General features: G+C 54.7%; 1 protein-coding gene across 2 annotated transcripts; it reads left to right on the top strand.

Moving 5' to 3' along the window:
- The first annotated feature begins 314 nt into the window (after positions 1 to 314).
- Positions 315 to 26,456, top strand: SAPCD2 (suppressor APC domain containing 2). 2 transcript variants are annotated; one of them, XM_048056964.2, is made up of 6 exons: positions 318 to 859; positions 6,269 to 6,402; positions 10,338 to 10,484; positions 11,312 to 11,413; positions 12,004 to 12,126; positions 12,635 to 26,456. In XM_048056964.2, the coding sequence occupies exons 1-6, from the start codon at positions 364 to 366 to the stop codon at positions 12,761 to 12,763; spliced, it is 1,131 nt and encodes a 376-aa protein (XP_047912921.2). In that variant the 5' UTR covers positions 318 to 363; the 3' UTR covers positions 12,764 to 26,456. The 2 variants fall into 2 exon arrangements, with proteins under 2 accessions (XP_066837034.1, XP_047912921.2); XM_066980933.1 differs by lacking the exon at positions 11,312 to 11,413 and having other exon boundaries at positions 315 to 859.
- The last annotated feature ends 786 nt before the right edge of the window (positions 26,457 to 27,242 follow it).

The raw sequence follows: 27,242 nt of genomic DNA, 5'->3' as shown, positions 1-27,242 counted from the left end.
CCCGTCCCCGCGAGCGGCCGGGAAGGGCCCTGCGGGCCCGGGGCCGAGCTGAGGCCGCTCGCTGCGCGGAGGAGGCCGGCGGGGGCCGCTCCCCAAGAGGGGGGGGGGGGACGGGGACGGGGCGGGGGCGGGGGCGGCGGCGCCCCCCGGGACAGGGGCGAGCGGGGAGGGGGCGGCTCGCGCCGCGCCGCAACTCAAACCGGCGGCCACCCCCGCAGCCAATGGGCCCGCGGGGCCGCCCGCCGCCAGCCAATGGGAGCTCGGGGCCGCCCCCCGCCAGCCAATGGGAGCGCGGGGCCGGGGCGGGGCCGGGAGCCCAGCGCGGCCGGGCGGCGAGGCGCCCTCGGAGCGGCGGCGGCCGCGATGGCTCCGGAGCGCGGCGCCCGGCCGCCCCCCGCCGGGCCGCCCCCCGCCGGCACCGAGGGGCTGCCCAGGGCCTTCCTGCAGAGCCTGCGCACCCTGTTCGACATCCTGGACGACCGGCGGCGGGGGTACGTGCACCTCCGGGAGATCGAGTCCCGCTGGCAGGGGGCGGAGGCCCGCGAGCTGCCCGCCGGTGTGCTGGAGGGGCTGCGGCGGGCGGCGCCGGCCAGCGGGTACCTCACCTTCGAGCGCTTCGTCCTGGGGCTGCGCGCCGCGCTGCCCGGCGCCGACGGCGGGCCCCCGGGGAAGGGACGAGCCCCGGGGCGCGGCCGCGGCGAGGAGAAGGAGAGGGAGCGGGAGAGGGGCCGCGGCACCGCCGTCAGCGCCTCGCGGAGCCTGGAGAAGCTGCCGAGCCCCCACGGCGCCGAGGAGCGGCGGGGGCAGAGCGCGGGACACCGGGAGCCGGAGCCGGAGCCGAGCCAGCCCCGGGCGCGAGGTGAGAGGGGCCCCGGCGCCTCCCGGGCCGGCCGGGGCTCGAGGGGAGGCTTCGGGTGCGGGTCCCTTCACCGGGCCGGAGCGGGCCCGCTCCGCGTGCCGGAGGTGCCCGGCCGTGGGCAGGCACCGCAGCGGGGCCGGCGGAGTTGCGAGCGGTCCGGCGGCACCGGTGCCGGAGAGTCGAGTTAGGCAGGGCGGGTTGGGATCCACACCCGTGGCCGGGGCTGGTTCTCAGGCAGCACGGACCTGTTCTTCCTTTCTCATTTAAAGCGACAGCAAATTCTTCCCCCGGGCCAGATGCAGAGCTCTGAGAAGTCGCTGATCTTTTTTTATTTTGCCTTCAGTGGGTTTGATTCAAGCTCTAGATAAACCGGAATGGAGAGCGCACAGTTTGCAAATCCTGCTCTGTCTCAGGCTTGTTCTTCCCTTTACGTTTCTCCTCATGTGGGCGCTTGTCTGTTTATAGTGGTGACAAGAAGAATTAAGGGCTTTACAGTAACATGTCCGTAGTTGTCCTCTGGCACAAAGTCTGTAGGTGACCTTCCTTGTGGGGTGGATCATGAAGCTGATCGTCTCTGAGAGTCGCTGGGTATTGGGATGGGGAAGCAAACTCCCGAGAGCCAAGCAGCTTTGCTTGGGTGCCAGCCGCCGCTGCGTGCTCAGAGTCCGTGCTGTGAGTGTGCGTTATCGGAAGGGGTTGCTCCATGACTTCAGGCACATTTTGAATGGTGAAAAAGAGCAAAATCTGATTCAACAGTTTTGTTAATTATGTGGCACTATTTACAGCAATAAATGAATGGGAAAGCAGCATTAGGGAGATGTGCTTCAGTGCCCCCAAGCACTGTCCGCGTGGCCGGGACAGGGAGTGCCCCGCAGCCTCTGGCAGAGCTTTGGCTGCAGAGCTCAGCAGCAGGTCGCTGCTGGCTGTGTCCCTTCCTCAGGACCTGGGGTCCCTGTGCTGGATCTGCCAGGGTTCTCCTGATCCTGGGCCAGTGAGCTGTTCGAGGGCTTTGTGCTGTCTCGTGTGGCTTTGTCCTAGGGCTGCAGTCTGGCATTGCACCTGAAGTGGGGCATCCACCTCCTGCTGCAGGAAGCACGGTTCTTACCCCCACCCCAGCGTTCTCCATCCTTCACTTGTCTTAGGTGCAGTGACTGGGAGGTTCATGGAGTGAGGTGATTCAGCCAACTGAATGGGTGTAAAAGACATTATTTTTATACTTTTATGTGCTTATATGTGTTCTTTGGCAGCTACACAATCATTCAGTTTGACGGGCTGGTGAGAACTTTGGGCTGACAAAGGCAGGAGAGGGAGAGCACCACTTCTGGCACCCCTCTGCACGTTTACCAGTCACGGTGCGGCATGCTGAGCTTGGCAAGGGCGAGGCTTGTTCACTGACGTCTAGATTTGCTGCTAATAAGTAGGAAATGTTATAAGGACTTCTTACCTTTTCCAGTGAAGTGCGTTGAGATCTACTGAAACAGAGCTCTGTGTGAGAATTTGGTGTTTGTTACTGCAACAGTTGAGCAGGATGACTTCCTTTACCTTGGGAAAGTTGTCTGAGCTAGTTTGCCTTCCATTCCCCACCCTTTCCTTCCCAGGCCCTTCTGTGGGGTGGAGAAGAAATTTTAAACATTGCAGAGATTGCTTTTCATTTTGCCTCCAGACTAATCACTAGAACTTACTTAGCGGAATGGTATTAAACTGGCTGGCTGTTTTATCGTCAAGAACGTAAATCCAGAAAAAAAATGAAAAAAAAATCCTGCTTGATAAATAATCATCAGATTGAAAGCTCTCTACTAGATAGGACTGAGCAGATGACTACTGCAGAATATAACTTTCTGGTTGCTGAGGATCTTTCCGTTATAGTACGGTATACTGATGTCCTGAGTCTGCAGGCAGGTTTAGTGCCTCAGCCCTTGCTGCCAGCTTCCCCAAAAGCAGGGCTATATTCTGGCAACAGGCCTGAATTTCAGACTAATTCAGCAACCTAGTGACAGTTATAACTCAGAGTTACCATATCTCTTTTAACTCTGGATCCTGCACACCTGCTCAGTGATACCTTCTACTGCAGAGGGCTTTCCTAGCGTGTGATTGAACTGGAGCATGTTCCCCCCAAAGGGATGTGAAAGAGTCAAGCGTCAATGAGGCAAGACTTGGCTCTTTTCTCACTGAGGAGAAATGCGGGTCCAGTAAGGCCTGTCTCAATTAGATTACATCATTTGGGCTCAAGGCTGTTCTGAGCCTCCAGTCACATGATGTACCTTTTGTAAGAACTCTAGCCAGGAGTGGGGCGATGGTGTATCAGTACTCGTAAACATCAAAGAGTTTGAGGGAGCTCTCCCTGTCTGTGTTTCTGAGGGAAGGAGGTACTGACAGGATGCTACCCAAGCCCTACTTCCTGGCCCAGGGTGGATCCGCATGTGACAGAGGAAATTTGAATATGAATTATGGCAAGATGGCAGAGGCTGATGGCCAGGTGAGCTTCCTGGCGCTTTCAGGTGGTGCAGTGAGCCAGTGGGACTGCAATTCAAGTCCCTGTTCCACCTTCATCACTGGCTTCTGTTAGCACGGGCAGAGACATGGTAGCATGGGCTTCTGAAGACATTCCTGCTCGACGTCGTCTGCAAGCTTCTCAGAAGTTGTTGTCAGCCAGGCAGTGCTGGAGCAGCCTGCACATTGTGAGCAGTTGCTTGGTTGCCAGCCACAGTGTCCAGGAGCCCACTGATGTGCCCGGCACGAGGATGGTGAGGCTGATGTTGGAGATGTCACCGTGCACAGAAGGCACCGTGACAGCTCCTTGCTGCTGGTTCTTAGGTTGCCTGCTGCAACAGGTGTCTCGGCATCAGGGGTCTTTACGCTTGCGGTTCCCTATGGAAAAGTTTTCATCCCTGCTGAGAGCCAAGGAATTAAGATATGGGGTGGTAAGTGCCTTGCCCAGGGGGTCTGCAGTGTCCATGGGCACTGCCTCCTACCAGCGCAGCCTTTGTGGCTCGGGTGGCTTGGCTCTAGCAGCCTGGGAGGGAGGAGGCAGGACCTCTTCTGCACCCTAGAAAGGCTGATCCCTACTCATTACCAGAGGTTTTGTTTTAGTCACTGTGTTGTTAGCTCAGGTGCACAGAGCTCATTTGTTTGACTGGTGAGCACACTCTAGCAGTTCAGAGTTTCAGCTCAGATCAGCCTGTGGGCTCCGTGCTTTTATCATGCCACACAGACCCAATACTAGCACTTTCGAGTAACAGCAGCAAAAACTGTTTTAAAATCTTGTTTCTACCCTGCAGCTCTTCCCAGAGGTGCTCCTGATTTTGCTTTGGGATTCTGCTTATCAAAGCTACTCTCAGTTTTGGGACTGTTCTTCTGCTTCCCCATCAGGATGTGTTACAGGTCTGCTAGGAGAACGTGTGCACAGCTGCACCAGTCTTGCTGTTTTAGCTGTCCCTCCCAGGTAGATATGGGTGTTTGAAACTAAAGACAGTTGGCAAAACAGATAAATGAGCGATATCAAAGACTTTGTGTTTAGTAAGATGCCGGAGACCTGTCTCTGCTGGAGCACTTGCTGATAAGACAAGTGGGACACTGTGATGAATCAGCGGGAGGATTTTTCCCATACCATCGTGGCCCCTCTCCTCAGTGAGGCTAAGTGTCAGGCTGAGGAAGGTGACTGCATAGCATGCCACTGCTGGGGCATTGCCTGCTGTGAGTGCAGTTCTAGCTCCTGTTGCTGAACTGATAGACATGTGGCAGCACAGACACCCGCAGCGTGGTGCGATTCTCCCTGACCTCACTGCCTTCCAGCTCCCTCCTGTGAACCGAGCTTGTCTTTGAGATGCAGGGTGACTTCTGCTGTCTCAGCTCGCTTCTCCTGCCCTATATTCCTCTTCCTTCCCATCTGTGTGCTCTGCTGAGGAGGGTTGTGCAGCAGCTAGGTGGTGTGCCTGGCTGGGCAGCACCACACGTCCTGCCTCAGCACTCCCAGTCCTTCATGCCCATCTGCTCTGGAGAACATGCTAGACCTGTGGGAGGCTGCTCAGGTGCCTGGGAGCCGGGATGTGCCCAGCCCATAGAAGAAGGATGTGGCGATGGACGGGAGTGCCTGGGAGATACATGGGCAGCGGTCCCACAGAGAAGTTTTCCACAGCTGCCTCGCTGCCTGCTTTCACTTGCCTCCTTCCCCGCTGCCGTTTTCTGGCTCTTTTTTGAAAGTAGGGAAAGCAAAAAGCTGTGATCAGAGAGCATGGTGAGCAGCAAGAATGAGGGGGTAAGCACGCGGTAGGGTCTGCTGGGGACTCGGCAGGGGACTGGAGCAAGGAGGGAGCGCAGCAGCCTTGCTGCCTGGGCATGTCTGGAAGGGGTGGTGGCAGCAGCCTTGGTGCCCTGGCACCACGCTTCACAGCAGCAGGGCGGTGCTCTAAGCTCATCCAGAAACATGGAGCTGAGCTGGCTGGGACATGGCTGCAGGGCTGCCTTTCTGGCAAGTTAACCAGGGCATGCAGTACAGGGCTTGTGCTGATTTCAGGTGCTTGGCCAGTACCTGCTTTAGTGTACCAGCATATAGCCTGGGCAGGAGACATCTGATCCAGCCTGAAATCTGCCAGTGTGAATTTAATCTGCAAAAATAGGTTATGTGTGGATTTGGACCAGCATCATTTGTATGTAGTACATCAGCCTTTTGCTAAATAGGATGTTGGGATTTTGATAAAATTTTGGTAACCCTATAGCCAGATTGTTGTATGTTTACACCAAAGGCATACGGCTTCTGGTATGCATCACCCCCTTTAGCACCGAGCACGTATCTGGGTGGGGGAAGATAGTGTAATTGTTCTGAAATGTGTTGGTCTGATCTCCATGACCATCTCCAGAGCTGCTCTAAGTGGCTGCCCCCTCCAGAAAAAGCCCCTTGTGAGAGCTGCCACATGTGACTGGAGAAGGAGCTGATCTCTGACTCTCTCTGATGCTGCTGGGTTGCCACTGTTTGTACAAATGGGAGCGACTGTGTGAGCCCGTCACCAAACGGGAGCTGCCTTCAGGAGGAGGTGAGTGCATGGCAGAGCCTGTGCTTCCTGAGCAGAAGTCAGGGATCCTGTGAAGACTGGACAAAAGGGTTGGCAGTACCACTAATGGTGCAACTGTGCTGGAACTGAAGCAGCATTGCCTGGAAGCTGCCTGCTTTTTACAGAAGATGATCACCAAAGTCTGTTGCCAGCCTGGCACAACAAAGTAAGCTGTTGCTGAGGTCTGGCTTGCCTGCACAAAGATGTGAGCAGGTGCTAGGGCCAGTGCTTCCTCAGCTGCTGCCTGCCCTGCCTGCTTGAGGCACAGACTCAAGACAGACCCCACAGACTGCCCCACAGAGGGGCCATGGGGAGGTTTTTTTGCAAGCAGCTGGTGCCCTCATGCTTTCATCTGTTACAGGTATTGACGTTAAGTCTGCTGGGCAGTCCCAGGGAGATGGTGGCCATGGAGGCGCTGGGGACGTTCGGAGACATCAGAGGGGACGTGCAGAACACCGGAGACACACTATCGCCAACGGTGTGGATTTTAGCATGGTAAGAAAACAGCCTTGTCCTGGGCTGCAGTCAAGGGGCCTGTCCCTGCAGGATTTCTGTTATAAAGCTGTGTTGATGTACATGGTAGTCTTGCAGTTACTTCCAAGGTGTTTTCTGTCCTGAAATGTGCGGGAGAAGGAGGAGGTATGGTTTCCCCTGTGTCCCATGGAGCGATGTCAGCCCATGGAGTTGGCACCTGTGCAGTCAAACGCTGTCTTCATGGGCAAAAACTTGGGTAGAGAAAGGCAACAATTTACCTTACGGTGCAGGAGAAGGCCCCAGTGCTGCAGTCATCTGAGAAGATTGGTCCCTGGGCTTTTCAGGCATGCCTTGTGCAGAGCCTCTGTGCTGTGTCCTCTGCTAGCTGTTCTTTGTAGGTCAGGGCTCAAGCATGCTGATCCTTGTGGCTCCCAAGAGATTTTTGCCATTAATGCAGAGAAATCTGGACTGAATTTGGCTGGGAAGCCCAGTATCAAGGGATCTGCTCCCCTCTCTGTCCCTGAATGGAGAGGTTTGGATCAGATTGCCCAGAGCAAGGGATCTGTGCTGCTCCCAGGTGGAATGGAGAAGCTGCCTGGGCATGTTGCCCACAAGCTCAAGCCAAGACCTTGCCTGCAGGATGAGTGATTGTCTGGTCTTCCTCGCTCTGTCTCGTGGCATGAGAGCTGCAGGCAAGGCCGTGACTCTCACATCTGCAATTCCACTTTTGGCATCCTGGTGTCACCGGCTCCCTGATCTGAGCAGGGCCAGCTGGCTGCATGGGTGTCCTTGTGCAGCATTGATTTACAGCATTGCACTGGCCTTGGGCAACATAACACGCTCTGATTCGTGGCCTGACCAGTCTGGGGAGGGGGCAGTTTATCCACACGTGGGAAAAGATTTGTTGGGCTTACAGCAATGCAAGGGGCTGGGTCTTTCCCCCTCAGACTGAGGGGGTCTCTGCTGAGAGGTGCTGACACGGAGCAATAAACGTGGATGTGTCTGCCTGGGATTAGGGCTCCCTCTGGTCCTCAGGTTTCTGGTGGTTGGACGTTGCTGCTTTGACAGGGTATGCCCCCTTCCTCCCTTAGCAGGGCTCTCACATGTGCACGTGGCTCCAAGGTGGAATGCAGCAGAGGTGTCATCACTGCCGTGAGTGTGAAGTCCTGCCTGGTGCTGATGAGGAAGGGGATGGTGGCCAGGGTGTCCGCTGAAAGCTGGTGTTTGTTCCCAGCACTGCCACAAGTGCTGTTGCTTTTTAGTGTTGCCATGGCCTTTGTTTCCCAGTTGTGGGGGAGGTGGGAGGCAGGTGCTCTACCTTTCTTCCATCCGTCCATCTCTAGTGTATCCGAGTGCTGCACTGCCTTTGTGTTCCTCCTCCCAGAGATAGGATGCCTCAGCTTGTCCTGTGGGGGTGAGAAGCCTTCCCAAGCGCCAGGGCAGAAGTAGTTGGTACCAATTCCACTTCTGAGTATGCAGAGATGGTTGGAACAGGTTTGAATCCAGCGAGGATTGAATCTGCATGCAGGGTGGGGATCTTGCCTGGCTACACTTCCTCCCTGATGCTGGGAGGATATTTGGCAAGACAAGGCACACAGCTGTGATTAGGCTAATCTGCCTAAAACCTGGGGGGGTAGAAGGGGGGTAGTGAGGCACTGTTGTCCATCGTGCGTCCCATAGGTGCACTAGGACCTGTTCATCCTGATCAGCAAAGCAGAGGAGTGGGGGCTGTGCTGCAGCCCCGGGACCCTTTTTGGTAGACAGCTGGTGACTGCTCAGATGTTTGGTGGTTTTTGTTGCTTTATTTTCAATGAGTCCATTGATTGACCCAATTTCCCCATGTCCTTGGCATAGCTGGAATGAGACCTGTGAAAAACCAAGCACTTTTGTTTGCAGGCAGCCCTGAGAACAGCACTCTCCCCTCCCCTTCCACCACAGGCAGTGACCAACCAAGATGCTCTGTGCCCATTCCACCTCCCCGTTCTCCTGCCCCAGAAGCTGCTCTGCCCCTAGCTGTATCCTGTCCTCTGCCCCTAGATCGATTCCGTCTGTCCCTGCAGCTGACAGAACTGCTGATGTCCCACTGCTCTGTGGGATGCTGCCTCTTCCTCCGGTTCCCGTGCTGACCAGCAAGCCCAGTGGGACCAGGTTGGGATAGGCAGTCACGGGCTGCAGCCAGAGCTGGATGGGGGTCCTTGCCACATACAGCACCTTCTTCATGCCCCTCAGCAATACTCTGTGTAGCACCAAGACTCTGCGGTTCTTCGTGTGGATACGTCCCCTTCTGTCTGTCTGTCCATACGAGCATGTGTGTGTGAGTGGCTGCTGTATCGTAATCAGCATTTCCAGAAGCAGAGGGAACAAGAACAGCCCTGGCATAAGGGGTAGCTGGCATGTGACAATTGTGAGACTTAGGGAGTGGAGGTGGGGATAGAGAAGTGCTGGCAGCCTGAAGAAGCTGTTGGTACAGTTCCACCTGTTTGCTGGAGCCGATCGATGTTTAGGGTCGCTTCTGAGCTGAATTGTTCCCATCCAGATGTTCTCCAAAACAGCAGAAGAGGTTCCCGAGTGTCCTGCTTGCCTGCTTGTGTGATCAGAGTGCTTATGGTGGATGGAGAGCTGTCTGCCCTCCACAGTGAAGACTCTCCTGGTGCTCAGTCTGTGCCACAGGCTGTGGAGGTCAGGCTACATCATGGCAGAGAAGGCAGGCAGCCATTTGCTCTGGGGAGTGCTGGGCACGCAGCCCAGTGCTCTCGACGTGGAGGAAGGCCTTTCTGCCTTGGAGCAGCCACAAGGGTGGCCCAGGAGGGGCATGAGCTGGGGGAGCAGGCTGGTACAGCTTGGGGGCAGGGGACAGGAGTTGGACTCGATGATCCTTATGGGTCCCTTCCAACTCGGGATATTCTATGACTCTGTGACAGGGAAGAGTGAAGGCTGATGAACTGTGCTGTGGTCGTTCTGTTCTTCTGGGATCAGAGCCTCCCCTTTTCTTGACACCTCTGTGATTTCCTCATGGCAGTGCAGAGCCAAGGGGCCTTGGGAGAAGGGGGTGGCAGCAGAGCAGGGAGGCCCCTTGTCAGCTGGGCCCAGGCAGCTAGGTGCTGCTGCTGCCTGCTGTTGATGGAGGGCCCAAGCTGCCTGTGCTGCAGCAGGTTGTGGCTGGCAGGGCCCTGTTCTGCTCGTCCCAAAGGGGTGGGGGCAGAGCCCCGGGTGCTCTGTTAGCAGCCCTCTGGACATGAGAACATATCACGTCCCTCTCCATATGACTCTGGAGCTTGAACCTGAAAGACTAAGCAGACACTGTCAGCAGAAGGGTATGCTGTGCTCAACTCCAAGATGCCTTGGGCAGAAAAGCAAAGGAGAAAGCAGAGAGCTGGGTAAACAGGACTGTAGATTTTGCCTGGGGTTCTAGTCTGTGTAGATAGCTTGGCTGCTCTCTGAAAGCCAGGTGAACTTGTGCTACTGATTGAAGCTTGCAGCCTCAAGAGGATTTAGAGAGTGGGTGCAGGCCCCGTTCTTAAAACATCCTTGGATAAATGACAAAGCAGAGAAACGTGCTTCTTCACTAAGAGCTGGTGGGGAGCAGGCCTGGTTCCCTAGACAGGAGGATGGAGGCGACCTGACTGCCCTTCAGCTGCTGCAATTGTTCTCCCAAACTGGAGAATTCTTACCCCAAATCAGGATCAGGCAGTGGCTATCATCCAAATTCTCCACAGCTTTTCATGGGGAAAAGGACTGATACAGCTGCTGGTAACCAAATTCCTCTGTGTCTCATGAAGAAACCAGCTCCTTGGGCTTGGCAAGACCTTGGACTAGGCTAGAGGAAATTGCTTGAGCTTTGGATTAAGTTGATCTGTAGATGCCTTCACTTGGGATCTGATGGGGCAGTGCTTCTCTGAACATTTGACTTGGACCTGGGTGAGGAGGGGGTAACACATCTGTGCACTGTCCTGCAGTTGAAGCATATGAAGGAGCTGGAGCAGGAGAAGGATTTCTTGCTTCAGGGTCTGGAGATGGTTGAACGTGCCCGTGAATGGTACCACCAGCACATCCACTTCATGCAAGAACGCCAGAGACTCCTGGGAAAAAACAAAACCAGTACTGTGAGTCTAGGGCTTGTTCTGGGGATTCCCATCTGCTTGGGAGGGTCCGTGGGATGTGAGAACTGGGCTGGGATGTTTTGGTGCACCCAGCATTGGCCTGGCTCTGCTGCCTCTGCTTGTTGCGTGTGCCCTCACTGTTTGATCGAGGATCCCAGAGGGGCTGGGGACACTGGACCAACCCTCCCTTGGCAGAAGAGAGGGAGAGTGGCAGCAGGTAAGGAGGGTATGAGCGAGCCCTTCCATGCACCTGGTGTGGAGCTGTGGGGTTGCTGCCTGAAGGGGATCAGGCCTGGCCTCTCACCATGGTGGATTTCCCAGGTAAAATTGCCCAATGCAGATAGGCCGGCCCTTCCTCACCAACCGGGACATTTTGCTGCCCACCTGCCAGCCACAGGGCTCTTCCTTGGGCCGGCCCCCCTGGGGGAGCCCTAGGGCAGCACAGGAAGGGTCTTCCCTTGTGTGGACACCCGTGGCCTTGGCACAGCTGGCCAGCCCCACTCACCTCCTGCCAGGCTGCGTGCAGGTTCAGGATCAGAGCATGACAGAGCAGCCACAGCCTCAGCCCTTGTGCTGTCTGTGCCATAATGCCAAGCTTGAGGCCAGTGTCTTGCCTTCTGAACATGGGAATGTCCCATGGCCTGTGCAAGCTCCATGCTGCAGAGGTGCAGGGCCAGCTGAGACATGGAAGCAGGTGGGTGCCCCAGCTCTGGGAGGTGTTTGGAGGAGGCTGGAGGCCAGCCAGCCACTAAGCCCTCTCTGCAGGGCAGAATGACTCCCTAGAAGCTGGCCCCAAAATAATGCCTGGACTCTTCTGCCCCATCCTCCAGGACTTCTTCCCTGATGGCAGCCAGAGCCACCTGGGGCGCCTGCTTCCCAAGCTGCAGGAGGTGAACCGCTGCCTGGGTGACCTCCTGTCCACCGTGGGCAAGGTGAGATAGCAGGACGTTAGTGGCTTGCCATCACTTGTGTGAGCTAGGGGCCTGCCCTTTCTGCCCTCACACTGACAGCTGGGCTGTCATTGGAGCTGTCAGAGCTTCCCCAGGCTCTAGGGGCCAACTTGACTCAGTTGGCAAGACAAGGATGGTAGACAGCCAAGAGGACAGTGCAGCTAGTCCTGGGCTAGGATGGAGGATTCTCAAGGTATTTGAAGGGATAAAGGTGGTCCCCAAAAAGGTGTAGACCTTGTCATGTGAACAAGGAAGGCATCCTGCTGAGGTGCCGAGCCAGTCCTCTTGGAACTGGCTGTCCTGGATGCCAGGTCACATGGGCTCCTGGCAGGAGCAGGACACATTGGCATGAAAGCTTCCACTTCTGTCTAGAAAAGCCTTGGTGGAGACCCTGTGATGGCCTGTGCTGAATGTACTGGTGGGGTCTTAATCCTGTGTAGGACTTTGCTCAGCTCCCAGTCTATTAGTTCCCCATGGGTCAGAGAAACAGCTTCTATCTTGGGACACAGGTTGGGGATGGCCACCAGGAAGAGAGTTCGATGTTTCAGCCCTTCCCTTCATCTTCTTCACAGCCAGGGAACCCTTCCTCAGCTCTGAGCAGGCTGGCCCCCACAGCCCCCGTGGTGTCCCCAGCCTCAGCAGGTTCCCAGCAAGCCATCAATATGCTGAAAGAGCAAAACCGACTTCTCACCAAGGTGAGTGGGGGTGACGGAGAGGAGACACGCTTACAGAGGAGGCTGGGAGGGAGCCATTGGGGAAAAAGTATGAGACAGTTAGAAAGTGTTCCTTCAATCTGGCCAACCTTGGTCATCCTGGAGAAGGGCTGTGGGCTACACCTGGAGCCCTTCCGTGTCCTGCAACTGGGTACCCCTCCTGTTGAGGGGCACGTGTCTAGCTATTTGCTAGGTGAGGGACTGTGGACATGGACCTCATTTTCCCTGCCAAAGGGAAAAGACCATGACAAATAAAGGCCACAAGAGGGTGCAGATGCTGCATCTTGGGTCTGTGAGCAGTGCTTCTGGAAAGCAGACACCAAAGATGCCCCTGCCAGGGCCACGCTCACCACAGGGATTCGCATCCTGGCACATGCAAATGGTGCTTTTGGCCTGTGGGGGGCTTAGAGCAGCTGAGCCTAGCCCAGCTTACAGATGCCTCAGGCACAGCAGAGCTCTGATCAGCATTTTCCTCCTCTGTCCTGTGCAGGAGGTGACTGAAAAGAGTGAACGCATCACCCAGCTGGAGCAGGAGAAATCTGCTCTGATCAAGCAGCTCTTTGAGGCTCGTGCCCGCAGCAACCATGAAATGAGCCAGCTGGACTCCACCTTCATCTAGTGCCTGTCCCCCAGTACTCTTCCTGGCTCTGTACTTGAGCTTCCCCAGAGGGGTTTGTGGGGCTGGGACTCTTGCCCTAAAACCATTGCGTTCATTGCTCCAGGTGTGGAGCTCTCAAGAGCTGTGCAGGTCTAGAACTGCCCGTGGTGTCCCTGTGGGAGGAAGCTGGGGACAGCACTTCCCCAACCCTGCTTGGGCAGGCCTGGGGAGTCTACCCTCCCTGCTGTGCTCGGCCAGCAGCACTGCTCGCAAGCTACTCCTTTTCTAAAACTGACTGCAGTGACTACTCCCCCATCCCGTGATCCCCAATGTGTTGGGTGAAACAGACGCTACCCATGCTGTCTGCACAGGGAGAGGCTGGGGAGAGCTGCTGTACTCTTGGCCTGACTTAGGCTGAATTCTGGCTGCTCTTAAAAAAAGATGATGCATCTTGAACACTCCAGCTGGCATTCCCAGGCAAGCCTGGCCATTGAAAGGTGCCCTGTCTGTTGCTTGTCCCTCTGTCAGGGGACAAGACTGAAAATCTGTAATGGGGCATACCTAGCTCCTCCCTGCTGTCTGCTGGTGGAACCAGACTGGGCTAGAGCAGTGCCCGAGCTGGTGCTCCTCCTGGGGCAATCCCTTTCTCCAGTTTGCCGTAGTGATGCCACAGTTGCTGTTTATACGTCTGCAGGCTCCTGTAGTTAATGAGCCATAGACCCAAATGAGGTAGCCCTGTACCTCTTGAGCTGCTGTTTCAGGCTGTTTGCAGATTGAGGCAGATACCTCTATGTCACTTTATTTTGTTTGACCTGGTAAGCATTTGCTTATAAGCCTGGCAGTCATATTTTTTCATGATAACTTTAGAAGGAGGACAATAACAGAAGCCTGATTTCACATTGGGGCGTTAGGACTTGGTTTCTTGTAACTGAATGTGGGTGATGAAGAAGAAGCTGCTAGGCTCTTTCTTTGCACATCTCCAAGTGGAGAAATGGCAGCTTTGGGTGACCTGGTAGTATATGCAGGCTACCTGGGGTGACGTCCTGGGTGTGAACTGAATCCTTCTCCAGCTCTGTTGGGGTGGTGGTCATGTTAGACTGGTGTGCCTCGGGATACCTCCTCCTTCCCACCCAGCTCAATGATGAGGCTTGAGCTGTGGTTTGGTACTTGGTACTTACGGTACATTCATAGGAGATCCACGTGAATCCCCATGTAGCACAGTCCTAGTCCTTTGTAGATCCAGGACCTTTCTCTTCAGCATTGTTTGTGCTTGGACTCCACTGGCACAGTGCTGTGGCACAATGCACTGAGCTGGGCAAAAGGTTCTGGACCTGCCCTGCTTTAACAGGTTTAGCTCTGTTGGGCTGGGAACTGTGCAAACCAGTTCATCTCCCAGTCCTGGGAAGATGTTTCTACCAGTCCAGTGCTGTCTGTCCTACCCAACTCCTCTCTGAGCTTGATCTCGACCTGAAGCTCACTGCAGGGCATGTGGTCACAGTTCTTCCTTTGTGCCTACTGCCCCCTGCCAGAGTGGGCATCAGTAAAGTGTTAGGGAAAGGAAGAAAGAGCAAGGCCATGGCAAGTCATGTCCTGTGTCTGCAGGAGTATGGTGTTAGCTATCCCCTGGGCATCGGTGCCTGCCATCTCTTTGAGGTCTCCTCTGGTGTCCAGTCCCTGTTTTGCCTGAGGCTGAAGGAAAAGCATCTCTCTTCATAATCTGTCTTTAGGGATAATAAAGTGGGGTGAACTGTTTAGTTTATCCTTCTGTTTCTCTGACTAAATCAGCCCATTTGTTGCTGCAAGCCTTGCAGTTCCTGACTGTCCTGTCCCAAGGGATTGTGGGTGAGCTGAGGTTGCACAGTGGGTCTCTGCTCCAGGTTGGGTTCCCATGCTCTTTCCCTTCCCCTCTGGGCATCCCTGCACTCTTGGGCTGGGGACGCTCCCAGTCTTCCCTCACTACTGTACGATGGGATCATGAAACCCCCGTGCACCCCCCTCAAACTTTAATGTTATTATTTCTTCTCAAGCAGTGCTCCAATATGACCACCTCCAATGACTGTGGGCAGCTGTGGTCGCAAGGGCTGGTGCCAGCTCTGCAGTTGTCTTCCTGCACAGGGAGCCTGAGGGGAACTCTCTGGCAGGGTGCATCATGGTGCACATCCCTCTGCCTTGCACCAAAGGTGGCTGCACCTGCGTCAGGTGAAGCTCAGGGCCCTGCACTGGCAGGAGGCACCTTCCTTTGACATTATGCAGAGCCGTGACCTTGGGTGGACTGGGACCCTTGCTGCACGCTACAGAGACCAACCTGCAGCGCTGTGCTCTGCAGGCAAGCTGCCCAAGCCTCCACGCTCCCAGTATGGGAGCTGAGCCACGGAAGGAAGACCTGAGCCAAGCCTCCTGTGCCTGGGAGAAGAATCGTTGCAGCAGCCTCTTTCAAGCGGTGATTAGGGTAGCCACAATTCCCAGACAGGGCAAGGAGGGGGGTGATAATTGCCCTCAGTTCCCCTGTTTAATATCTTTCCTAGGATGTGAAGTCCCAGAGGTCTTTCAAAGAAAAGAGAGGAGCATTGTCCCTGCTCAATGCCACTCTGTGTGGAGCCAGGGCAGCTCTGCCACTGCCCTTGTGCTGGGGCCTGCCCAGCTGGAGGGGAACGGCCTCTCCGCAGCCTGGGCAGTGCTGGCCCCGGGCCCTCTCCCTGGAGGGAAGCTCTGGGATATGGGAGCCTCCTGCCAAGACTCCCTGAGGGCTGGGAGTCACAGTCCCTGGCCTGGAGTTGCAAGACCTGGCCTGGCTACACTGCTTCTGGGTCCCTGGGGGGGGCCTGGCCTGTGCCTGACCCTCACCTGTGTGCCTAGGCTATGTCACCTTCCACCCTGTTAACCACGAGCAGCTCTGTGGTGGTCCAGCAGCTGTGAGACCTGGGTTTGTGCCCAGGGCTGTTAGCAGGGTGCTGGTGAAGTGGGTGAACATCTTCCCTTCTCTTTGGGCTCTGATCTCACTGGGTCTGCACAGATCTGGGAAAGCACATCCAGGTGTGCTGATCACATCTGGAAACTCGTGCACAGTTGCAGCACAGCAGGAACCACCACAGCAGGTCCGGTCTGTGCCCAGCCAAACCACCTAAACTCAACCCCCTGACACATGAGGTGGTCAAAAGCAAGGTGCATCACCATATACTCACCACTCAGGTCTTGATGTATTATCACAGGCTCAGGAGCTGCTGCCCCCAGGGTGAAACTGAACAGGGGCAGCTGGTGTCGGGAGAGGACCATCCACAGAGGGGTGTGGGCAGGGTGTGCTTGGCCCTCGCCAACCAAGAAGTCTGGTCTGGTCCCCAACCTGCCCCAGGGGATCCATGATCTCATCTACTGTGTCCTCAGCAATGCTCTTTGGGAAGGGTTCAATTGCCCAGGTCTATTTGTAGGTTCTTTCTCTTCTTCTGCCCAGTTCCATGCCCTTCTCACGCCCTTTAAGGCTGGGCTGTGTGCCCAGCTACCCCCGTTAAAGAAGGGCTGCTCTCCCAGCAGAGCAATTATTCCAAATGCCAGCCGGAACAGCCGCATCTTGGGCCCCCAGCCCATACGTTTTGTGCTTTTGCTTTTCTTCCCTGCTACACAGAAACGGCTCTTTGCCCAGCAGGGTTCCTTGCTGCCCTGGGCAGTTTTCAGCAGCTCCAGCACCCAGTGCACTGTCAGACTGCCCCTGTCTTGCACCCACTGTCCTGCTCTTTCCATTGCAAATCACTGGGAGATGAACTGATGGCCTGAGGACCTGGGCAGCACCCTGGGTCCTGGGGCAGTCAGTCAATCCTCTCCGGGAAGGGGAGCTGGGCTGTGCAGGGCATGTGCAGCTACCACTGCCTGTGTTTGTTCCCTCAGCTCAGGGGCTGGTTGGTGCCTGGCACTTCTCAGCCCTGTGACCTGGCACCCAGTCCCTCTTGTTCACCTCCTTGATCTCTCATTACAAGGTACTTTCTCCTGCTCCAAATCACCTCTGTGCCTTATTACCATGCAGCCCTGCCTGAATCCCAGCCTCCAGCTTGCCAGCACTTTTCTCCTTTTGGCAGATGTACAACTGCTTCCTGCATTAGCAGCATTGACACATGTATGCTTAGTGCTCCCCTTTCCTCCTCCCTGGCTGAGACCATAGTCACGGTGTAGGCTCTCAGTTGATAAGGACCAGCTCTGCCCTCACCTCTTCTTGTGTAAATCATTGTAATTGGGAGCAGCAGTAACAGAGGGTGAGCTGGGACCTCTGCTGCCCCATCCCAGCTCATTCCTGGGGGGATGCTGGTGCCTCGGCTGTGCCAGGTGCCCACAGGGTGCCCATCACTGGGGGATCGAGCACAGCAGTTCCGGCTCCACTCCAGCATCCTGCCAGATCGGATGTCTCCCTGCAGCATGACTCCAGCCTGGCACGTGTGATCACTGCTGTTTGTGCAACTGAACCTCTTCCAAGGTACAGATTATTGAAGCCAGATGCTCCCTCCCTAGGGAATCCTGGCACAATGGGGAGGGGGTGGAGGTGGGGCTCCCAAAATTCCTACTTTGCTCTGCAGCTGTGTGCCGTGGGGACTGTGACTTTACTCTCCCCATTACATAAAGCACAGCTGCCGTGGCGGATAGCCACCCTGCTTGCTCGCTCTTGGAGCAGCAAGCTGTTGGGGAGCAGTCTGGGGCTGGCTGCTGCCTTGAGGTGCAGGCAGACCAGAGGCTGGGTTCCTGAGCAGCACCCCAGGGCACTCGTTGTATGAGTAGACCCTATAAGCATCTTCTTGCAGCCCCCCCCCCAGTATGGCAGTTCAGTGCCTGTGGCACTCACAGGTGGCTGTGGGTTCTCCTCCACCCCCTGCCATTGGGACAGTTCTGGTCACCCTTCGCAAGAGATGGTGCCATGCCAAGCAGGGCTGTGCTTTGGGATGGGGGGTAGGCAGCTGAACAGGAAGGAGTGGGAGTTCTGGCAGTGAGCCTGTGCTGGGCTACAGTCACGTTCCAGGTAGAGATCAGCACTCACACACTTGGTTACATCCATGTGACTGCTCTGCCTCAGTTTCCCCAGCTGTAAAAGAAGGCTAGGCGTGTGGACCAGCTGCGTCAGCATGGCAGGAAGCCTGGGCTGCTTTGTGCCTGCACAGTTTCAGCAGCTGAGCATTTTTCATTCTTTCTTTTACCGTGCACTCTCCCTGTCTCAAGGCATCAGAGGGGTATGTTGGGTCCAAATTGCACTGCAACAACTCTGAGGCCTGGAAGTGATGTGGCTTGCCCTGGAGCTTTCCCATCCTGCCAGAGCCTGGACACATGCTCCCAGAGAGGGAAGGACAGGCCAGTGAGGACACGGGGGCTCCCCTGCTGCCCCGGATCCTCCTTGGGCATGTGTCCCTGTGTGCCCTCCAATGCGCCCCTGCAAAGGGCTGAGGGACCCCACAAACCAGTTGTCCTCTGCCGTGGGCAGCCAGCGACACCCCATCCTCAGCCAGGTCCGTGCAGGCAGGTGCTTCTGGTTTCTTTTGGCTGCTGAAGATGGTCTCCTGCCCATGGAGGAGGACCGTGGGGTGTCCACAAGCCTGAGAAACATCCACAGGCATGGCGTTGGCCAGCTCCTTGCCGGTGAGGACAGAGCTGCCATGGAGAGGCTGGTTCCTGCCAGGCCCTACCCAGGTAGGGGGAGGTGCTGCCCAGCCATGGCCTGAGGGTGGGGTTCACAAGAGGCACAGGTCTGCTCCATCTTAGCCCTGGGCTCTTCCGCACCACCGAACTGCAGCTCTGCCATCCTGGCAGATCTGGCATCAGGGGTAAAGTCGTGGCATAGAAATGCAAGCAATTCTGCCATGGAGGTGACCAAGGGAAACAAGAACCCAGCCACCCTGTACCAAGGCTGCACAGTGGCTGCGTGGGCTGACCTGTGGGGCTGTGGCTGGCAATGAATGTGGTGCTGGTCAAACTGGAAAAGAAATATGCTTTTTACTATTACTGACTAAACAAACCAACCCCAAAAACATTGCCTCATTCACCAAAATTTCATTTAGTCCTAAGTGAAAATACTTTGTATTGTTTTGAGTTATCTTGGGGCTTTTTAAACATGCTTTCATTTTTCCTTCCATATTTAGGACCAGTTCAAATGGAAAGGCCATTTCTAAGTTACCTATGCAGAAATGGCCCCATCCTGGTACTTCTGGCATGATCTCTTCTATGCAGACTTCTTTGGGATGCTTCCAAAACCTTAAATAGATCTTAATATCTTCCAAAACCTCCATCAGTCCTTAGGCTAAGACACTTTGCAGGGCAGACCAGGTCCCAGAGGCAGTCTGGACATCCCTCCACGCCTGGCTGGGGAGCTGCAGCGCGGCTGGGGCTCAGCAATGAGCACATCCCCAGCTTCCCAGCACCAGCAAGGGATGTATCCAGACCAGCTTAGAGAGAGCTCAGCTGGACTGGCCATGAGGATAACAACTGAATAATCTAATGATTTCATCGTTAAATATTTAATGTTGATGGCTTAGCAAGAACATTGTTTGGGCTTGTGAGAGACATCTTGGTGCTGTGCTCCTGCACTGATGCGGATGCTTCCTCATCCATGGCTGTGGGGCTTGTTGGGGCAGAGGAGAGCAGCCTCTGCTCCACATCAGGCTGTGGGCTCGTCCTGCAGAGGCCGATGAGCCCAACATCTAGATGGCACCCACCACACCACGGGGGCAGGAGTGGCTGTGCCACCTAGCAGCATGGGGCTACCGCGGCCCGAGGAGTGCCATGGCCCTGTGGCCCGGTGGCTGGAGGCACTTGGCTGGTTTTGACCAGAGTTGAGGGCGGGGCGGCTCTGCCCAGAACACTTGGAAGTGCCTGCCCTCACTTTGCTTCTCTGTCCTAAATCTTAAGGGGGTGTTTCTGGCCCAGGCATTTTTCACATTTCCCTCTGATGAGTAGGCTGTAACACCGTTGCCAACTTGCAGGAAGTCATAAATCTCCTTTAAAAAAGGACCTTCTAAAATCATGAAATTAGCCATAAACAAATAAATAAATAAATAAAGCCTTTGTAAATAATACTTTTAGGATAGGAATTTTATTCCTCTCTAGCCTTCAACACTACCATCTTCAAGCTTTCCTCTGCAGCCAGTGGGGCTGGAAATGCAACACTCTTCTTTGGTGGGAGCCCAGACCTGTGTAACCAGAAGAGCTCTGAACACTCAAAATATTGCAAAACTTCATTTGGTTAAGAAGATGTGCAAAGCCATTGGGCTGTTAGGGCTGCAAGGGCAGGAGCGGCACTGACAGAAATGACCCAAAGAGTTTGTGTCCTCGCTACAGTGTGGCTACTACCACTCTGTCACCAGTGTCTGCATGGGGTGTGTCTCCCCAAATGCTGTGGCCGGGTGCTCATCTTGGGCACATGGGCTCTCCGCCTCCTTGCAGGTCTCTGAGCCCCCCTGCCCTTGCTGCCCTGGGCGCTGACCTGCCCTAGGTCTTGTCTCTGCTCCTGGTAGAACCCTGTTTGCAGGGTAATAATTGCAGGCCAGGGCAGCTTTTGCCATCCTACCAGCTCAGCTCCAGGGCTGGGAGGTGGATTTCCCTGTTTCCACCATGTGCCAGTGTCAGCCTGCCCCGTCCCAAACATGTGAATAGCACTGCACACCACAGCTGCAGCTCAACAGCCACTCAAGCACAGCCCATGAGTGCACTAACAGACACCCCCAAACGAGCGAGCCACTCACAGACAGGCAGCTGAGAGGCTTTCTAGGGAAGATAGCAGCACAGACACCAGCGTGCCTGCATTCACAACACTGGTCTAAACTCAGGAGTTCAGGCACCATTAGAGAAACCCATGCCACAACCACATGCACAGCTGCAGGCATGTGCACAGCCGTGCATATGTGGCTGTACAGGCTCACACGGTGCCAGGCTGTCCGGCCCATGCTGTGTCATGCTATGCCCATGTTCATGCCATGCCCTTGCTCACACTGTGCCCATGTTCACACCAACCTGTGCTCTCAGTCCCAACACACCGTGCCCATGTTCCCCACTCAGTTTTTGACTCCCCAGCAAAGTGAAGAAGGAGCCCATCTGTGTGCAACAAATTCTGCTGGGATTTGATGTCCTCCCCAGCCCCCACACACCCCATGTCCACACACACACACCCTTGTCCACACATGCATCCATGTCCACACACACCCACACATCCACACATGGCATCACCCTGGCCATGTGTGCGTGTCTGTGCACCCAGGGTGAACTACAGTTCTCTACAGTTACCTGAAAGGAGGCTGTAGAGAGGTGGGGGTTGGTCTATTCTCCCACGTGCCTAGTGACAGGACGAGGGGGAATGGGCTAAAGTTGCGACAGGGGAGTTTTAGGTTGGATGTTAGGAAGTACTTCTTTACCGAAAGGGTTATTAAGCATTGGAACGGGCTGCCCAGGGAGGTGGTGGAGTCACCATCCCTGGAGGTCTTTAAAAGACGTTTAGATGTAGAGCTTAGGGATATGGTTTAGTGGAGTACTTAGTGTTAGGTCGGAGGTTGGACTCGATGATCTTGAGGTCTCTTCCAACCTAGAGAAATCTGTGAATCTGTGAAACTAGTGCAGTGAGGCTGGAGGAGGCATGTCAAACTGCAGGGGCTTGGGAAAAAAACAAACCGAGCATAAAATTAGCTGGAACTTTTGTTGCTGGATTTTATTTTTAAATACAGTAGAAAACACATTGCTGGAGGGAAAATCAAAGAGGTCTGGGCCTGCAAGAACAGCCTGTGAGATCATGTGGGGCTTCTCAGAGGTGCTCCCTAAGCATCCAAGGGCTCTCCCAGAGCAAGACTGATGGCTCATTATTTGATAAGGGGTGCATATTGTCATGGTTTCAGCTGGGATAGAGTTAATTTTCTTCCTAATAAGCATTCTGAGGGTCTCACCAGGCCAAGTGAACATCAAAACAAACATCAGGTGGATTAGGCTGCTAAGACTGAAGTGGCTCAGGTGGATCTGGACTGGCTTCAGCATACAACAATCCAACACCTGCTTCTGATGTGGATGCCCTGCTCATCCCCAACCAGGACATGGAGCAAGAGACAGGTGCAGGGCAGCAAACCCACCATCACCCATGGTGTGGCCCTGGGCAGACCATCAGCATGGCCCCACAGAGCCACAGCCAGTGATATCCCAAAAGCCAGCCCGGCTGAGCAGTCTTGGCCATCTAGGGGACAGGGGGTGCCCGGGAGCTGGGTGTTAATCTCCACCTTCTTTGTGGTGGGGACTCTTGGGGGCCAGCAGGACCAGGAAGGTGATCGTCCCCTTGTATTCTGCTCTGGTGAGGCCGCACCTCGAGTGCTGTGTTCAGTTTTGGGCCCCTCACGACAAGAAGGACATTGAGGCCCTGGAATATGTCCAGAGAAGGGCTCTGAAGCTGGTGAAGGGCCTGGAACACAAGTCCTGTGAGGAGCGGCTGAGGGAACTGGGGATGTTTGGTCTGGAGAAGAAGAGGCTCAGGGGAGACCTCATTTCTCTCTACAACTACCTGAAAGGAGGGTGTGGGAAGCGGGGGGGTTGGCCTCTTTTCGCAGATAACTAGCAATAGGACTAGAGAGAATGGCCTCAAGTTGCGCCAGAGGATGTTTAGGTTGGAGATTAGGAGACATTTCTTCTCAGAAAGAGCGGTCAAGCATTGGGACGGGTTGCCCAGGGAGGTGGTGGCGTCACCGTCCCTGGGGGTGTTTAAGGAAAGGTTGGACGTGGTGCTGAGGGACATGGCTTAGTGGGTGACATTGGTAGTAGGGGGATAGTTGGACCAGATGATCTTGGAGGTCTTTTCCAACCCTAATGATTCTATGATTCTATGCTTGGCACGCGTATCAGTGTGCCAGTGCCGGGGCACATAGAATCATAGACATGCCTGCCAAGCATGAAATCATAGAATCATTTCTTTCAGGTAGTTGTAGAGAGCAATAAGGTCTCCCCTGAGCCTCTTCTTCTCCAGGCTAAACACCCCCAGTTCCCTCAGCTGCTCCTCACAGGACTTGTGTCCCAGGCCCTTCACCACCTTCAGAGCCCTTCTCTGGACATGTTCCAGGGCCTCAATGTCCTTCTTGTTGTGAGGAGCCCAAAACTGAACACAGCACTCGAGGTGCGGCCTCACCAGAGCAGAATACAAGGGGACAGTCACCTCCCTGGTCCTGCTGGCTGCACTATTCCTGTTACAAGCCAGGATGCCGTTGTGGCCTTCTTGGCCACCTGAGCACACTGCCGGATCATGTTCAGGCAAGCATCAACCAACACCCCCAGATCCTTTTCCTCTGCACAGCTTTCCAGCCACTCTCCCCCAAGCCTATAGCGCTGCATGGGGTTGTTGTGGCCAAAGTGCAGGACCTGGCACTTAGCCATGTTCAACCTCATCCCACTGGCCCATTCTGTCCAGGTCCTTGTGCACGGCCTTCCTACCCTCCAGCAGATCAACACTTCCCCCCAACTTGGTGTCGTCTGCAGACTTACTGAGGGTGCACTCAATTCCCTCGTCCAAATCATCAATAAAGATATTAAAGAGAATGGGCCCCAACACCGACCTCCAGGGAACACCACTGGTGACCAGTCACCAGCTGGATTTCACTCCGTTCACCACCACTCTCTTGGCCCAGCCGTCCAGCCAGGTTTTAACCCAGCAAAGAGCATACCTGTCCAAGACAAGGGCTGCCGGCTTCTCCAGAAGAATACCCTGGGAAACCATGTCAAAGGCCTTGCTGAAGTCTAGGTAGACTATGTCAACAGGCTTTCCCTCATCCACCAGGCAGGTTATCTGGTCATAGAAGGAGATGAGGTTGGTCAGGCAGGATTTGCCTTTCATGAACCCATGCTGGCTGGGCCTGATCCCCTGGCTGACACACATACATCGCGTGATTGCATTCATGATGACCTGTTCCATCACCTTTCCTGGCACCGAGTTCAGGCTGACAGGCCTGTAGTTCCCAGGGTCCTCCTTACAACCCTTCTTATACATGGACATCACATTAGCAAGTCTCCAGTCATCCGGGATCTCTCTGGATGACCATGACCGCTGATAGATGATGGAAAGCTGCCCAGTAATAACATCTGCCAACTCCCTCAGCACCCTCGGGTGGATCCCATCTGGCCCCATAGACTTGTGACAGTCCAGGTGAAGCAGCAGGTCTCTAACTGTTTCCATTTGAACTGTGGGGTGTTTCTTCTGCTCTTCATCCCAGAGTTCCAGGTCGGGAGGCTGAGTACCCTGAGGATAAGTGGTCTGGCTAGTAAAGACAGATGCAAAGAAGGCATTAAGAACCTCAGCCTTTTCCTTATCCTCAGTAGTCATGTTCCCCTCTGCGTCCAGTAAAGAATGGAGATTCTCTGTGGTCCTCCTCTTGCTATTAATATATTTATAAAAACATTTTCTGTTATCCTTAGCCATAGTGGCCAGATTGAGCTCATACTGGGCTTTGGCCTTCCTGGTTTTTGCTCTGCATATGCTGGCAACTTGTACTCTCCCCAAGTAGCCTGCCCCTTCTTCCACTGGACATAAACTCGCTTTTTCTTCCGGCCACTCAGGAAAAGTTCCCTGTTCAGCCACGCCAGTTTTCTTCCCCGCTGGCTCATCTTACGGCACACAGGGACAGCCTGCTTCTGCACCTTGAAGACTTCCTTCTTAAGGAGGATCCAGTCTTCCTGGACCTCTCTGCCTTTCAGGACTGATTTCCAAAGGACCCTCCCTACCAGTGTCCTGAACGATTCAAAGTCTGCCCTCTGGAAGTCCAAGGTAGCAGTTTTACTGACACCCCCAGTTCTGACTTCATCAAGAATAGAGAACTCTACCATTTCCTGGTCACTCTGCCCAAGACAGCTCCCTAACACCACATCTCCCACCAGTCTTTCTCTGTTTGTGAACAGCCTGTCTGGCAGGGTACCCCCCCAGTAGCCTCACAAACCAGCTGAATCAGGAAGCTGTCTTCCACACACTCCAGGAACCTCCTAGACTGCTTCCTCTGGGCTGTATTGTATTTCCAGCATATGTATGGGAAGTTAAAGTCCCTCATGAGAAAAGCACTGGTGATTGAGAGACTTCTGCCAGCTGCTTACAGAATGCCTCATCCGTCTCTTCATTCTGATTTGACAGCCTATAACAGATACCACCAGGATGTCTGCCTTGTTGGCCAACCCCCTGCCCCTTATCCACAGGGACTCTACCTTATCATTCCCAACCCTGAGGTCAATAGCATCAAAACGCTCTCTAATATAGAGAGCCACACCACCTCCCCTCCTTAGTTGCCAGCCCCTTCTGAAGAGCTTGTAGCCATATGTTGTAGCAGTCCAGTTGTGGGATTGGTCCCACCACATTTCAGTGATGGTGACTAGGTCATAGTTTGCCTGCCACACAATGGCTTCCAGCTCCTTCTGTTTTTTTTGCCCATGCTGCATGCATTGGTGTAGATGCACTTGAGTTGCACCATTGCCCTCACCCTCAGCCCTGGGACTGCTCCACCCAGGACTGCTTCCCATCTCTAGCAAGTCTCATTTCCACCCCGTCCCCCTTCATACCTAGTCTAAAGCCCTCTTGATGAGCCCTACCAGCTCCTGGGCTAGAGTCCATTTCCCTCTTTAAGGCAGGTGGGAGCCATCCATCAGCAGCCATCAGACCAGGTGCTGAGTAAACCTCCCCAGGATCAAAAAAATAAATAAATAAATAAAAAATTCTGCAACAGCACCAGCCTCTCAGCCATGTGTTGATCAGCCAGGCCTTCCAAGTCTGCTCAGTATCCCTCCCCGCCACTGAAGGGATAGAGGAAAATACCACCTGCGCACCCACTCCATCCAGTAACTGCCCCAATCCCCTGAAGTCCCTTTTGATAGCCTTCAGGCTTCTCTCAGCAATTTCATCGCTGCCAGCCTGAATTATCACTAAAGGGTTGTAATTGGAGTGGCGAACAAGGTCAGGAAGTTTCCTTGTAATGTAATGGATCCAGGCCCCAGGTAGGCAGCAGACTTCCTTGCAGGTAGGGTCCAGCTGACATAGGGGGCCCTCTGTTCCCCTCAGAAGGGAGTCACCTATGACCATTACCCTTCTTTCCTTCTTGGTGGAGGAAGTCTTGAGGTGTGGAGTTGACTTCCTTGCCCTAGACAGCCTCCTGTGTGGACTTTCCCCTTCACTGAACATGGTGCCTGGAGGCACTTTGCAGCCCACTGCTTCCAGGGTGTCAGTACCGCAGCAAGGGCAGTGAGGGGATGATCCTGCCTCCCAGGGTCCCATTGGTGCTCACCCAGGGCTATGAAGGCATGAGAAGCAGCAGTCACAGATGAGCCATGCTGGCTGGCATTGCCATGGACATAGGGTCACTGAAAAGTTGGGTGGGAAGCAACCTTGGCTGCCCAAGCAAGCTGGCACGTCCTTCCAGAGAGAACACTTACAGGTTCTGGAAACTCAGAACTGTCCTTGAAAGTCTTAAGAGGAACAAAGCCGCTATCTCTTCCAGTGCAAGAATGAGAGGAAGTGCGTGGAAGCCAGATGCAACACAACTCAGAGTGGTGGTTCTTCATGCTGGGGTAGCAGGAGTTCCGTGCTGGAGGATGGTATCAATGCCAGCGGTTTGCATGAGCTCAAATAGTGTTTTTTGACAAGTCCATAAAAGAGGAATCTAGAGAAGGGCGTAAATACAGAGAAACCAGGAAATCCCCTGAGCTGAAAATAGCCAAAGACTGGAATAATGCTCAAATAAAGTATTTCAGTACGCTTGTTGTGGTCTTACTCATCTCTGGACATCTGGCCCTGGATACTGGGCTGTGTAAGGCCTGGCACCACTGCACGTCTGGAAGGGACAGTGGAGACCCCGTGGCCATGTTACCGGTGGCTGATCCCTGGCTTATGTGGCCAGCGTGCTGCATGCTGGCTGTGAACGCAGCCTGCACAGGCTCTGGCTGGCCCTGACATAGTTATTTTTTAAACCAATGAAACTTGTGCCCATTAAGGTCTTGCTTGAAAGCTTAAATTTACTTCCAAGGGTGCAAAATGCTGGAGCACCTCATTTCTAAGTGAGCATCCCAGTGACTCCCAGAGACTCCCGTTATTCCAGACGCTGGAAGTGTGGCTGCTTGCACAGATGGTGGTGGTGGTTGAAATGACAGGCCTTGGTGTCCTGCCGCTGTGCCCCAACCAGCTACAGCCTGGCTGATGCGCTGGCCCTCGCAGAGCCGTGGGGAGAGGCCAAGGCACTCTGGAGGCCTGGGCGAGGCTTGGGGTCTCTGCCTCACGCCCACATGGCCGTGGCTGGTCCAGGCCAGAACATAGCAGCCACTTGGCAGATGACTGTGGAAGTCCCTGTGTGGTCAGCCACCCACATAATTGCAGCAGAACTGAAAGTGACGATCCCAGGGCTTGCTTCTGAAAGTGACACTTGCAGGATGTCAGAAAAGGAAGCTGAATCATTTAGCAAGGCACATGCAAGGGTTCATACACCACTTGGCAGGGGCTGGAGGAGATAACCCCAGGCAGGCTGCTGGCCTTGGCGTAGCTTCTAAACCT

The sequence above is a fragment of the Anser cygnoides genome, chromosome 20 (assembly GCF_040182565.1).
Source record: "Anser cygnoides isolate HZ-2024a breed goose chromosome 20, Taihu_goose_T2T_genome, whole genome shotgun sequence".
Taxonomy (NCBI): Eukaryota; Metazoa; Chordata; class Aves; order Anseriformes; family Anatidae; genus Anser; species Anser cygnoides.
This window is presented reverse-complemented; position numbering and strand designations above follow the sequence as displayed.